Source organism: Schistocerca americana, chromosome 10, assembly GCF_021461395.2.
Source record: "Schistocerca americana isolate TAMUIC-IGC-003095 chromosome 10, iqSchAmer2.1, whole genome shotgun sequence".
Classification (NCBI taxonomy): Eukaryota; Metazoa; Arthropoda; class Insecta; order Orthoptera; family Acrididae; genus Schistocerca; species Schistocerca americana.
In genome coordinates this window covers 177,949,901-177,963,841 of record NC_060128.1, presented here as the reverse complement: position 1 = coordinate 177,963,841, position 13,941 = coordinate 177,949,901, and the positions used below count along the sequence as shown (strand labels likewise).

At 39.1% G+C, this 13,941-nt stretch overlaps 1 protein-coding gene across 2 annotated transcripts in view; it reads right to left on the bottom strand.

Annotated features, from left to right (window-relative positions):
- LOC124552424 (activin receptor type-2A) overlaps positions 1-13,941 on the bottom strand; it is a 109,459-nt gene that overhangs the window by 17,944 nt on the left and 77,574 nt on the right. For both annotated transcript variants that reach the window (XM_047126696.1, XM_047126697.1), the window contains exons 7-8: positions 9,407-9,551; positions 6,391-6,570 (exon numbers count right to left, since the gene is read on the bottom strand). In XM_047126696.1, the coding sequence (XP_046982652.1) occupies positions 6,391-6,570; positions 9,407-9,551 (325 nt within the window). The remainder of the gene's footprint in view (positions 1-6,390; positions 6,571-9,406; positions 9,552-13,941) is intronic.

Here is a 13,941-nt window from a genome sequence, read left to right as displayed (position 1 = left end):
CATGCTTGCAAGAGTAATTTTTTTCTCTGAATTTGTCTACAACATTCCAGATACTTGTCTCAGAACATTATACATGTCTAATTTGATGTGTGAATTTAGTGGATGTAGTATCAAATGTTAAAAAAGCAAGTGTTAGCCATTGTAGTTGTCAACTGCATAAAAGAACAGTTGTCAATATGCGCTAAAATCTTCATTATCTCTTACTTCACAACAAAAATATCAAACAGATATTTCTGAACCTATGAACACCAGAAATATATATAAGAAGGAGAATATCGCCTATGGTGATGGCGAGCACCAAACTAGTATTAATTTCTCTTGTACTAACTCTTACTTCTTTAGTCTGAACTACTTAAACAAATTACTTCCAAAGCAATAAAGATATTCTTTTAGTAACTGTTGGACAGCTCAATTTCTATTTACTCCTTTAGTTGTAACTAAAGTAGTAACGCCTTTTTGTTTAAAAAATTAAGCCATTCCAGCCTACTGATAGCACATGCATTTCCATTTCCTCTAGGAAAATATTTACTGCTGGCATTATTATGTCACTTTTTGACAATAATATCATGTTAGTGTGATGTACAACTACCACCATCCATTACTAGCAGGTGACACTTGTTAATGTAAGCGGCACCTGCAGCTTTAGATATGAGCTAACAGCAACATGGAGGTGGCCAAGAAATGTTCAAAAAAATTCCAGAAAGTGAAAAAGAGCAGTTTGCTGAAACAATGAAAAAGTACACAACTAGCACTGAATCTGAACAGCACAGTGAGAATATGCTAAAAAGGAAAAAAAAGATGCTTGGGAAGAAATACATGTTGAATAAACACAAGAGCTCTTACACAAAGAATACAAGAGCAGCTTAAAGTAATGTGGAAGGATATGAAAGCGAAAGCAAAGACAATGAAAGCTAAACATAATCGAGAATAGCAGAGACGAAGACAGACAATATAAGCCAAATGGTTGTTGATATGACTGCACTTGTTTTTGAGGGGATAACTAGAGTTAACAACAATGACACAACTGAAAAGAATGTGAGCCTTTCTAGCAACATTGATGATAGCTACTATGAAAATGGCAATGAAACAGCTGAAAGTGAACCTTTATCCCTTAGTCACAAGCCTCAGCTTCCATTCTCTGGTGGGAAGTTATCAGAAGATGCACCAATAATAATAATAATAATAATAATAATAATAATGGACAGACGACATGCAGTTGCAGTGAAGAACCGGGAATTGTTGGAAAAATGTAGATGAGTTTCATTAGTTAAAAATGCGTTTAATATGAGAGGAATATAATGCAAAAATGCTGTTTATTGAAAGACAAAGAGAAATCTTGGAGGAAGAGCATAAACTTAAAGTGGAAGTTATGGGATTTTTTTCTGAACACTGAATGTACATTCCATTACATAACTGGTAGCACCCTTCAGCTCCTGTGTGAGGTCAAAACACAAAAGTCATATGATGTTTGGAGAGAGCATAACTATTATCTCCAACAAGCAACCTATCATTTTCAAATTCCGCAGCAACTCTACAATTGTCCCAAATGCATGCATCACGTTTGGAACCTGGCCAACGGCTTACCACATTCAAAATCTTCGTATTGGTGCCCCAGATGATTTGTGTATTGATAGAAAAGAAATTCTTGCAATTTCTGCATAGTTATGCTTGTGCTCTAGAGGGACAGAGAATGGGTATATGTACACAATCTGTGGGCCTTATGACATTCGGGAATCCACCAATTTCACAGAATTCCCTTCTGTTCCTTGATGTACAAGGTCTGTCGAAAAAATTCTAGAAATCTGTCCACAAAATTTTTCTACGCATATCTTTTACTTATTGTGCATGTCTCCTTCAAAATACTCTCTTCCACAATTGATACACCGCTCCCGTTGCTGTTTCTACTTCCGGAAGCAGTCTCGGTACACCTCTTGCTGGATTGTGTGAAACGGTGCCTACGAATTTTATCTCATCTATCATTGCAAATCTTCGTTCTTTCAGAGGGGTTCTCAACTTTAGAAATGAAAAAAAGTCCACATGGACCAGGTCTGGAGAGTATGCAGGATGAGGCAGCACAGTGATTTCATTTTTTGTACAATAGTCACGCACCAACAGGGACGAATGTGCAGGTGCGTTATTGTGATGCAAGAGTCATAAATTGTCTCACCACATTTCAGGCCATTTCCTTCTGACATTTTCTCGCTGGCATCTCAACAATCTCCACGATGCTATCATCAGTTTGTCCCTGCGGCACGAATTCAAAGTCAGAGAAAACTACGAGCATGGCTTTGACATTTGACCTGATCGGTCAAACTTTTTTTGGTCTTGGAGAACCTTTCACAAACCATTAAGAAAATCGAACCTGGGTCTCAACATCGTAACTGTAGACCCATGTCTCATCACCAGTAATGAGTCTCTTAAGGAACATCTCATTCTCATTTGGGTGATCCAAAAGCTCTTCACAGATTTCAAGTTGGTCTTTCTGGTCTTTAGTCGTGGTCTTGAGCCGTGGGACGAACTTGGCGGCAAACTCGATGCATTCCAACACGCTGTGTCAGGATATCACAACATGATCCAACTGAAATGTTACATTCTTCTGCAATCTCTCAGATAGTCAGTCTTCGATTGGCATGCACAATTTTGTTGACGTCCTGCTATGAGCGTCATCGGCAGAAATCGAAGGGCATGATGAATGAAGGTCACCTATAACTTCTGCATGGCCGTTTTTAAACCGTGTGAACCATTTGTAACACCGAGTATGGCTTAAGCATTCATCACTGTAAGCTACCTGCATCATTGGATGTGTCTCTATGAAGGTTTCCTTGAGTTTCACGCAAAATTTAATGCACACGTGTCGCTCCTTTACTCTGCCATAATGAGATTCGCAAACTATGCGACTCAACATTTTACTCAATACAGCACTGAACAATAACTAACAGATATACAACAATGAAACTTGTGGCAGTGCAGGTATATCAACCACATTTTGCTCCAACAAACCACTGGCGCGAAATTACGAATGTTCCGGAATTTTCTGAACAGACCTCATATTTTCTTGGTTCCCAGGCAGCAACACACACAGTGGCTTTATGGCAATTAAATTGTTTATCACACTGTTAAAAGCTCTTCCGGCAGTAGTACAATGTACATTAATGAGATCTCCTGCTACGATTTGATAAGCGCCTGTGTGAAAGCTTCACAGACCACAAAGAAGTTGCAGTCTAGGAAACAAAGCACGGTTCCTGTCAGAATTATGCTGCAGTAACTGCTCCAGCACACCAATTAGCAACTCAACAGAATCCTTACGGAACTCAAACCACTCTCTGAAATCACTGTCACTATACATCACAAATGGGTCTCCTCTCTCCCTTAAAATCCTTATCCTTGGGATGTCTACTTCTTCCTCCATTTCAATACATTCTTCGTAGTCCAATGACTCCGCAGCAGCAGAAACCGCGCTCACAGAAGATCTTCAGAGACTCAAGGACAAGTTCTTCAAAAGCTGGAGACTGAAACCAAACATAACGAAAACAGAGATCAGCAGCTTCCATCTGAGCAACAGACAAGTCAACTATGTTCCTCAAGTTCAATATCGTGGCCACCTGCTGAAGTTCGATCCATGCCCTAAATATCTAGAAGTCATCTTGGATCGATCCTTGACCTACAGTGCACATCCAAGCAAAACATCTGCTAAAATCAAAAACCATAACAACATTCTACACAAACTCACACAAACAGGCTGGGGTCCCACTGCACCTACTCTCAGCCTACAGCACATGCCCTAGTATACCCAGTAGCTGAATACTGCAGTCCAGTATGACTTAACAGTACCCTTACAAAGAAGGTAGATGTCCGGCTGAATGACACAATGAGGATTATATCAGGCACCATTGCGTCTATTCCTCAGAAGTGGCTTCCGGTACTTTCTAACTTTCCACCTCCTCATCTCCAAAGAGCATTAGCACTGAAGAAAGAATGGTATAACTGCTGTGACAATCCTCTCTCACCAATAAATGAAGACTGTCTAAATGAAGATCTTAGGCTGAAATCTTGGAACCCTTCTTGGATTCTAGGAAAGAAGCTGGCCCAAGATCAGTTTACAGTAAATGAATCTTGGTGCAGCAGCCGGCTGTTTTCAAATCCAGACAGATCTGGACTGATCTCTCACCCACCCGAACAACCCCCTGGTTTCAACCAAACCAGGAAAATCTGGACATCACTCAACTGGATAACAACCCAACATGGCAGATGTCAGTTTTGGAAGCACAAGTGGAAGATTGCCAATAGCTCTTTCTGCGACTGGACTGTACAGATGTGCCTCAGACCGTCAGCCACATCGTTGTGGACTGCCCACTTTGAAGGTTCAATGGTTCAATGGAGGAGATGTATCGCGCTGGTGAGGAAGCTGTGGAGTGGTTAAGGACACTGGACATCCATCTGTAATAATATTGATGTTACTCATAGATCGAGGTCTAAATCTGTGTATTATTAATGTACACATACTCTCAGGTTCACAACATTTTTAGTAAAAAATGGTACTTCATTAAAAATCACTGTTTAAAAAATGTTATGTTGTTTACTTTTATTTTGTAACTGAGATGAAAAAATGTACAGAGTAAAGTTTTTAAAATATCAACACAATCATTAAATTCTCCATCAATGAATGTATCAGCTATAGGGACAAATTACTCTTTTGGCTTCATGGTAATAAAACTTTACTTCTTAACACTTAATTTTTTATATATCTTGTCTTGTGATTGTTTCTGCAACATTTCCAAGTCCCTGCTTCCCTTGAAGCTCAATGAATCAGTTTGCTAGTATCTAATGCAAATGAGAAGTGAATGCAGTTCAGTATTCAGAGAGCACCCTCTATATACCTGTTTTATACAAGCTGTTGGGATTGTTTCTGTCCACAATTTTATTAAAGGACCACAATAAACAGACTATTGCACAATATTTCGACAACTTCTTCACATGCTGTGAGCTGTGCTATTATGTGTACTCACTGGCTCAACTCAACCAGATAGTGAAGTGTTGCTGGTGTTGTTCTACTACAGCTCGGTTTGACTCCCAGTGCGCACAACACACTTTGATGATTATTTGCTTTTCAGAGCCCATACTGTTATTCCATGACACATGCATAGCCTTAATGTTTGCCAGCTCTGGTGAGATAGATTGTTGATAAGATCATGATAAATTGGGTGCCAAATCCCAAACCTTGTTTTTATACAGAAACCTGTGTTCCAGTTTTTAGGTTTACTGACATCTTTATTTGGATTAATTCCTTAATTAATGTGCCCAACGTACTTAGCATTTGCACCACAGTACTTGCCTTCTCATATTTCATTTTACGATTGTATTCGAGGCAGTGCTTGATGACAGCTGATTTGCTAGATAGTTTCACTAACGTGTTCCTGATGTTCTTCAAAACTCTCCTTTTGTCTGCACCACCCAAGCAAGACATGTCACATTTGCTTGACTGGATGTAATGTTTCTGTAAATGTCTATCTACCATTGTGAAGAGTGAGCCAGCATACAGTAGATAAGCAATTCTTAGCTTCTCTTTTTCTTCCCCAGTCTCAACCTCTTGCGTGGACACTTCAGTCAATAAAGATAAAAAGGCTTCTTTGTGATGCTAAAAGATGATCTATCCGAAAGCATGTACCATGTGAATGTAGTACATCTTACATGAGGCAGACTATTAATAAGTCAAGGAGAGGTGTAAGGAACATCAGCGACACACCTAACTAAAACAACTGGGAGAATCAGCTGTCACCATACTCTGCCTCAAACACACTCTAGAAATGAAATGTGAAGAGACCAGTATCGTGGTGCAAATGACAAGTTTTTGATACAGAGTAATTAATATATGTATCCAGATAAAGATGTCAGAGATCATAATAATCTTAAGATAGAGGTTTCAGTTTAAACAAGGCTTGGGTCCAGTACCCAGCATATGAAGATCTCAGCAGCCAACTTACCCACCAGAGCTGGAAAATGTTTTGTCCTTCAGAACTAGAAAACGGAGAGGGAATGTGTGTTTCACAGAAAAATAGTGCAGTCTCAGCAAAACTAATGAGCATCAAACTTCATAAGGGGCACTGGAAGTCGAACTTGGCTATAAATACAGGCACAAGACCAACAATACTTCATAGTCTAGGACTGTTGAGGCAGCTCGTTAGCATAACAACACAGACACAATATTAGCTGCAAATTCTCCAAATGTGCCCAATCTCACCAAAATCAGAAACAGGTTTTTTTCTGACCCCCCCCCCCCCCCCCCTACTGCCCCTTAGGCAGTTACGTTTGAGCGCTGGGACAACACATTTACATAGTGTGCAGCAAATTTTTCGTATTTCAATGCTGCCTTACAGCTTTCTGCCAACTTACGTCAGGGCCAGTGCACCGCGACGCCAATTCCCACAGCACCAGGCCACACGCATACATGTCGATGCGCAGGAACGAGTCACGGCAGAAGTTTATGGCGCCTTCGAGTACCTCCGGCGCCATGTAGCGGCGCGTTCCCACCTGGCCGTGAGTGTCTCCACAGGGTTTCCCAGGCACAAAAATCTGAAAAATAAGTTTTTGCTCAATAAAGTTCACATTTTTTCTCATACTACGGAGCAGAAAAAAAAGCAGCTGGAGGGGGCAAGTACAGAAAGTGTTTCCTCCAGCTCCTCTGCACCCATCCACCACTCACGTTCTTGTCTTACACCTCACTCGTCAGAAGTTGGAAACCGTCGGCTCAAAGGCCTATGGATGTTAAGCTGACCCTGCAAACTGTGCCACTGGACACCACGGCCTGACACGCGTATACACAATGTGTTACAAGATACTCACTTGTAAATAACACAACAATTGTAATTGCCACACAGCACACTGAAACACAGATTTTATAGCCTCAAGCAGGCAATTTATTACAAATGCAAAACCTATGTCGAGAGAATGTTTAGAAAATACTGTAGTGAAATAGCAGCCGTTGTTCTATGTCTGAGCCTTTATTAATGTATTCTTGTTTCATTTGTTAGGTGTACTAGAGCAAAATACACAATTAAATATCACGCAAATTACAAAGTTATTTCAATTTTTATTATGTGAATTTATGCATCCCTCACATTTGAATGTTAGTTTCGACTTCCATACAGAGCAGAAAACACAGGTCTTCTGATCACTAAGCATTCATTTGACAAATGTGTCAGCACGGGTACTGTACACCTAGTGGCTGTTCTGCCTTACAACAATAATTTCTTTGGAGGAGAGAGAAAGGAATACAAAAAGAGACGAAGTCTTGAAAGGGAACAGTGTTTGTCACTTTGGAGAGAGGAAGAAATAGGAAATGTAGTTCATTTAATGGAATTTATTTTTGCTTAAATGCTCAGCAATAACTATGTTTTCAATGAAATTTTCTTGGATGCATACTTTCTGTGTGGCAAATTCACTCAGTCCAATCTTCCAAGTAACATCTTTTAGTGGGTTCTTCGAGTAAATTCTCTCATCTTTCATTCTGAAGCTGAAATTTTTGGGTATAATCTCTCCTTTCACTAGGGCCCATACATTTCCTTTCAAATTGTATTGGCAATGAGTAAGAGGGCACCTGTCCAGTTCTCTCTCTCTCATGATAGCTGGTGTTATCCATGACTATCACCTTCTAAACTATGATGTTTAGTTACATCACTAGTCATCTCTTGACGAGAATCATCAGATTTGCTAGCTGTAAATATTTGCTCTCCACTTTTGATAAAACCATATTCAAATGATCCCTTGAGACAGTAAGTCTGTTGCCTTTGCCAATCTCACTTTGAAACTGCCACTGCTCTTTGAATCTCGATGATGAATAATTTTTTCACACAAGTCGCCCTAGTTGCTAGAATATTGGATCTCTCCATCAGATTGTTTCTTCCATCATTGCATTTTCTGTTCCTGAATCTCAGACATTTTAATAGTTTTCCAATAGAAAGGCAGCCTCCAGTGAAGTCAGCCTCATAAAGCAAAATATCTGCCACCTTTTGAATGGAGGGATTATAGACACTGTCGTAAAATTACAATGCAGTACAATGAATGCTGTCTTCCTGGAAATCGTCCAAATCAGTGGCAGTTCTTCCACTAATATCTTTCCTCAGGGACTGAAACTTTGTTTCCTGAGGACAGGGCTCCATTCCCCTGCTTCTACACATACTCTCTGTACAGTTCAGAGTGAAACACCACACACCTTTGATGTTACAGTCTGCAGCGCAAATAATATTTCGTCTCTTCTGGGATTGTCTTCGAGGCCACAAAAAAATTCCTATACTTCTTATACGACTCACTTTGCCTCCGTGTACCTCGTCACACTTTGGAAACCTACAACACTTCCGTACAGTGAGAGCATAAGCGAATGATGGGTAGCAATGAAGTTGCGAAGTTTGCCGGCGGTAACATAAATGAAGTTCAGTGCTGGCACATAAACCCTGTCAGTGACAACTGACTGGTAGTCATTGCTTCTGACGATGCTATCTGGATGGCACCTGTGGCTGAAATGACACTGTGCCAACAGTATGCATGGACAGGACCAAAGGCTTCTCACTGGCACTTAGAAATTTCACTATTTTGTCTGCTGTGAGTAAACTTTGCTAATTACTGTACTATAATAGTATGTTTCAAAACTGTGATATAAAACAGTTTTTTATTAGTACTGGAGAATATGATACACATGTATGTTTCATATTTGTAAATCTTTTGGTCTCTATACTGCCTTTTAGTTCTGCATTGATACTTTTCAATTTTGATTATTCCTCTGTGATTTTTCTTTCATTTATACTTGTTATTCAGTAAGGAGAGAAGTTAATACGTCAATCAATAATAAGCAAACATAATTAATATAATTTTCCAAAAAATACATCAGTTTTACAAAAGTCACACTTACAGAAAACATGAATGCACTAATTAATATGCAAATTCTTGTGGGTGAATGTTAAAGCACTTAGTAAGTATGGAAAATGTTAAATGAAGAGAAACAAGATAGGAGCTGGGAGATTCCGTAATTTAGTCGCAAAACTAATGTCACTAAAAAATTACAACTGTAGTTATGTTGGTAAACAAAAATGAGTGTATACTGAGTGTCAAACATGAATTTGAATGCTTTGTTGTACTGATTGTTATGGGAAGTTCTGAATTTTCTTTGTCATACCTGGAGTGAATAAATTACAACTTCTAAGTCAGGTTACTTCAAAAGAGAACCCTAGATCTGTCAATCCGACATGAAAAAGTCTTTGGTGTTGTACACATTATACTACCTGAAAAATCACTGCAAGTCATTCAGGGTATGACACAAATGAAATCAGTCAAACGACAAACATGAGGCTGTCCTGAGCATACTGTACTGGAATAAAAACAATTGCATACCAACAACCTCTGAAACAAAACGTACCAGTGCCAGTCCAAAGTCGGCAACACACGCAGAGAGATCAGCACGGAGGAGAACGTTCTTCGACTTGAAGTCACGGTGGGCGACAGCTGGCTTGTGAAGATCTCCCCTGGGGGATGGGATCTCTTCGTGCAGGTGCATAAGGCCCCTGAAACAACACAGGAGCACTTGTTCTGAAGCATCACAGGAAAAAAAGACCAGATCGGCTGATTTACCACAAAAGCAAAAAAGGAACAATGTGCAGGTCGAATAAGTGTAATTTATTTACAGTTATTAGTCTCAATGTAGTAAAGTAAAGAAACTGCAAAGAACTATTCAGTAGCTAGTATTCCAAAATATCTCAAGGTATGGACATGCCAACTATTTCCAGAATGCTGTAGAACATTCACAACACCACCTTCTCGCTTTTTAATTCCTGACCGTGTTGTTGTTGTGGTGATGAAAAAAATTCCACTCATATCAATGTCAAGATCTGACTGCTCACAGTTCCCCACCTCAAACTGCGTGAACATCATTTCTCCCTCCCACATACACAATTACAGCTTCCACAGCATCTTTTGTTTTTGGCTACCTCTTTGTTGACACCTATAGCACTATTTGCTATTTCCCACCATGTCTCACTAGTCACTCGATACATAACCTCTGCAAGGAGTTTCTCAACTTCAGAGAATGTAAGCTTTTTATCGTGAATTTTAAAATTTTCCCGGCGAATTGACTGTTCAAACAAATTTCGAGCTTGCAGTCGGTCGTCGTTCAATTGAACGACGACCGGCTGCAAGCCCAAAATTTGTTTGAACAAGCTTTTTACCGTTTGCAATGACATATTGCTGTATTTCAGTACATACACCCTCAATGTATTCAAATGGAAATTATATTCATGCAGCTGAATAATGTCATGCCTGTGTCTTTTAAAAATTGTGTTGTCAGTTTTTTTCCCTCAATTTAAAACAATTAACCATTCATTAAATTTTCTATCAGGTCGATATGCCATCTTTTCAGCCCATTTCATCCTGCCGTGATGCCCTAATTCCAGTCTTATAGTGAATACAATGATACAGTGAACAACAGAATGATATACCACATTTTAACCACAACAATGACTGATAGCTTCGTGAGATTTGTTACAAGTGATTTTTCAAGACACTTCTGAAGAACGACATTATTTATCCCTTCATAATAATCACCTGTGCTTTTGAAAAAAAAAAAAGGATGTTTAGCACAAGACTTTCTAATGTACTGGCACACAGTACAATAATTTGTCCCCCCTCCCCCGTTTTTTAAGGCACTGCTGTTGTCCCCTCAGGGATCCACCACTTGAACCTTTACGTAATGAATGACTGCTGACGGTCCAAGGTTCACCCAGACACAAATTACTGAAAGTTGTTAATAGACATCCTCTTCTAGCATTACTTTTGCTCAACAGAAGTAGTCGATACCAAAAATATTTTCGAATTTTGAATAGGTTAATATTATCTCAGCTGTTTTTCTAAGAGAATTTCATATGATTTCGTACACAATGTATTATTTTTCAGGTTAAAACCTGTAAAAAGAAATAGCTTTATTTTCTTTGTTGCAATTGATATGTACTAGCTCTGAATGGACAGTTGAAATTATTTTCTTTTAGAAACATTTGAAATTATGAAGTATTTGGCACACTTAAAATTTCTATTATTAATTATGCAATTTAGTTCTGTATATTATGTTTATTTCTGGATTAATATATAAAATAATAACTCATTTGTCAAGAGAATTTGTAAACCCTTTGGAATATTGTTAATACCGCAGAGTGAGATAGTAGTGGGCATGCCTCTGATGTGATCAGACGTGTTTTTGTAATTTGGAATAACAATGCAATTTTGGCTTTGTTAATGTAAAAATTCAATAGACAGTGTGATACAGAAAAATGTGAGAATATATTATCATGAAGAAAACAAAAAAATTTGAACAGGCTTACTTCAAAACTTATTTCAATTGGAAACATGAGAACCTATAACATCAAAAGATTTCAGCTTCAAGAATCAGCCCCTACATGTGAAGAATTGGAGCCAACTACGAGAAAAGAAGATAAGTAAAAAGTTTATTGTAAATCTTACTCCTCTCCAAACTTGTTAAAAGAGTTAGCCATAAAAACAGTGACAATCAACCAATGATGTGAGGTAGGGGTAGATCACAAGGTCATACCCCTCATCCTTCTCAGAAATTTGCACTGCCATGCAACATCTGTCTTTTCAATCAACACTTTTTGTTCATTAATAAATTGGAAACTGAATGAAGCCTTTGTCCTTTAGTGCCGAAAGCAATGAAAATTTACTGTCATTAAGATGACTGTCTTCCTTAATCAACACTGATAGTTTACAAAGTGTTGCATGATCTTTTCTCTTATAATAGTTACATATACGATGATGAATGGCATCTCTCTTGAAATTATTCTAAGCTGTCATTTGCTTCCTCCTTGGCTGCTTTTAACCTAGCTTTGTTGTGTCAGATTCATCACAATCCACGCCATTCAGTTCCTTCTTTATAATTAAAATTTAAAAAAAAATTCAGTACTCTTTACAACCTATGCAACAAGAAGTATGGGCTCACCATGCTCCTGGTACAGTTTGAGACAAAGTGAATAAACACTGAAAATGCCAAAACAAAAACAAAAAAATGTTATGTTAAACAAAGTGAAACCATATTACCAAATACACACACACACACACACACACACACACACACACACACACACACACACACAAAAAACCGTTTTTCAGCGCAGCAACATGTTTCTGCTACCTCCGCAAGTTGTCGCATACTCTTGGATTGCTGCCTCTGTCGCCAGAGAACACAACAACGCTACTGAACTTACTGTGCCAAGGATTCATCTCCCTTACTACAATACTTGAAAGAAAGCTTTGTTATGCGATAACCATCATTCCTGGGAAATAACACACAGCCACAACATCCTCCTACTTAACGCGTCCAGTAAGTCTCCCCTGTTCTGGGGTTCTGTGCGACTTTTTCAAACGCTCCCCATTTCCTAAACCTCACCAGACTTTTTCTTTCACTCCTCTTCCTTCCCCTTCAACCCTTCTGTCAGGAGGAGGAGTGACTGGCTCCAAAAGCTTGCAAATTTCAATATCTTTACATGTATGAGGGTGGTTTGAAAAGTTCTCAGAATGTCCATGACAGGATGGCGCTTGCACAATGAGTTGTTTACGTGCTAACCATTGGAGTGTTGCCTGTAAACACATGCCACATCAATGCTCTCGGAAGAGAGCTGCGGCGGTGATGTGGCTCTATTGTTGTTCCCGCATTGTGATTTGCGAAGATGGAAAAAAAATCAAGATTTGAGCAGTGGTTAAGTACTTCGTACAAAAAAGTATTAAAGTAATGGACATTCGTGCCGATTTCCATAATACAATGGAGGACACTGCTCCTTCGTATTCAACTGTTGCCAAGTGGACAAATGAATTTAAATTTGGTCGCGAGAGCTTAGATGATGATCCGTGCAGTGGTCAGCCAAGATGTGTCACTACTCCAGAAATCATTGCAAAAGAGCACGAAATGGTTATGGAGAATCACCGATTGAAAATGCGTGAAATTGCTCATGCTTGCCAGATGTCATCTGGAAGGGTATATCATATCTTAACTGAAGAATTAGAAATGAAAAAAAATATCTGCAAGATGGGTGCCATGACTCTTGATGCTGGATCATAAACGCACAAGAATGGACATACTGGAACAATGTTTGGCCTGTTTCTGGAGAAACGAACAAGATTTTTTGTGCTGGTTTGTGACCACAGATGAAACTTGGGTACACTACTATACCCCAGGGACAAAACCACAGTCAAAGCAGTGGAAACATGCTGAGTCTCCACCACCAAAGAAAGCAAAGACAATTCCTTTGGCGGGAAGGTCATGAAATCAGTGTTCTGGGATGCGAAGTGGATTCTATTTGTAGATTATTTCCTCACTGGGCAAACAATTACTGGAGAATACTGTGCTTACTTCCTGGACAAATTGCAACAAAAGGTATGTAAAAAAGGCCAGGTTTAGCAAGGAAAAAGTCATCTTCCATAATGATAATGCTCGCCCACACACATGTGCCATCGCCGTGGCAAAATTACACGAACTAGAGTGTGAATTGTTGCCACACCTGCCTCATTCACCTGATATGGCTCCATCAGACTTCCATCTCTTCCCAAAACTGAAAATTTTTCTTGGTGGATGAAGATTCACTTCAAACGAAGAATTGATAGCCGTAGTTGACCACTACTTTGCAGGCCTGGAGGAAACTCATTTTCGTGATGGGATCAAGGCACTGGAACATCATTGGGCCAAGTGCACTAATCTACAAGGAGACTACATTGAAAAATAAAAAATAGTTTCAGTGATGTAAATACTTGTTTCTATATCATTCCGAGAACTTTTCAAACCACCCTCGTATTTTATCCTGCCACCGCTTGGTGAGTAGATTTTCTTATCCATCCAATTACACTGCATTTTCAAAAATAAGAAATGGTACATCCTTCCTGGAGCTGAAACTGGTATCT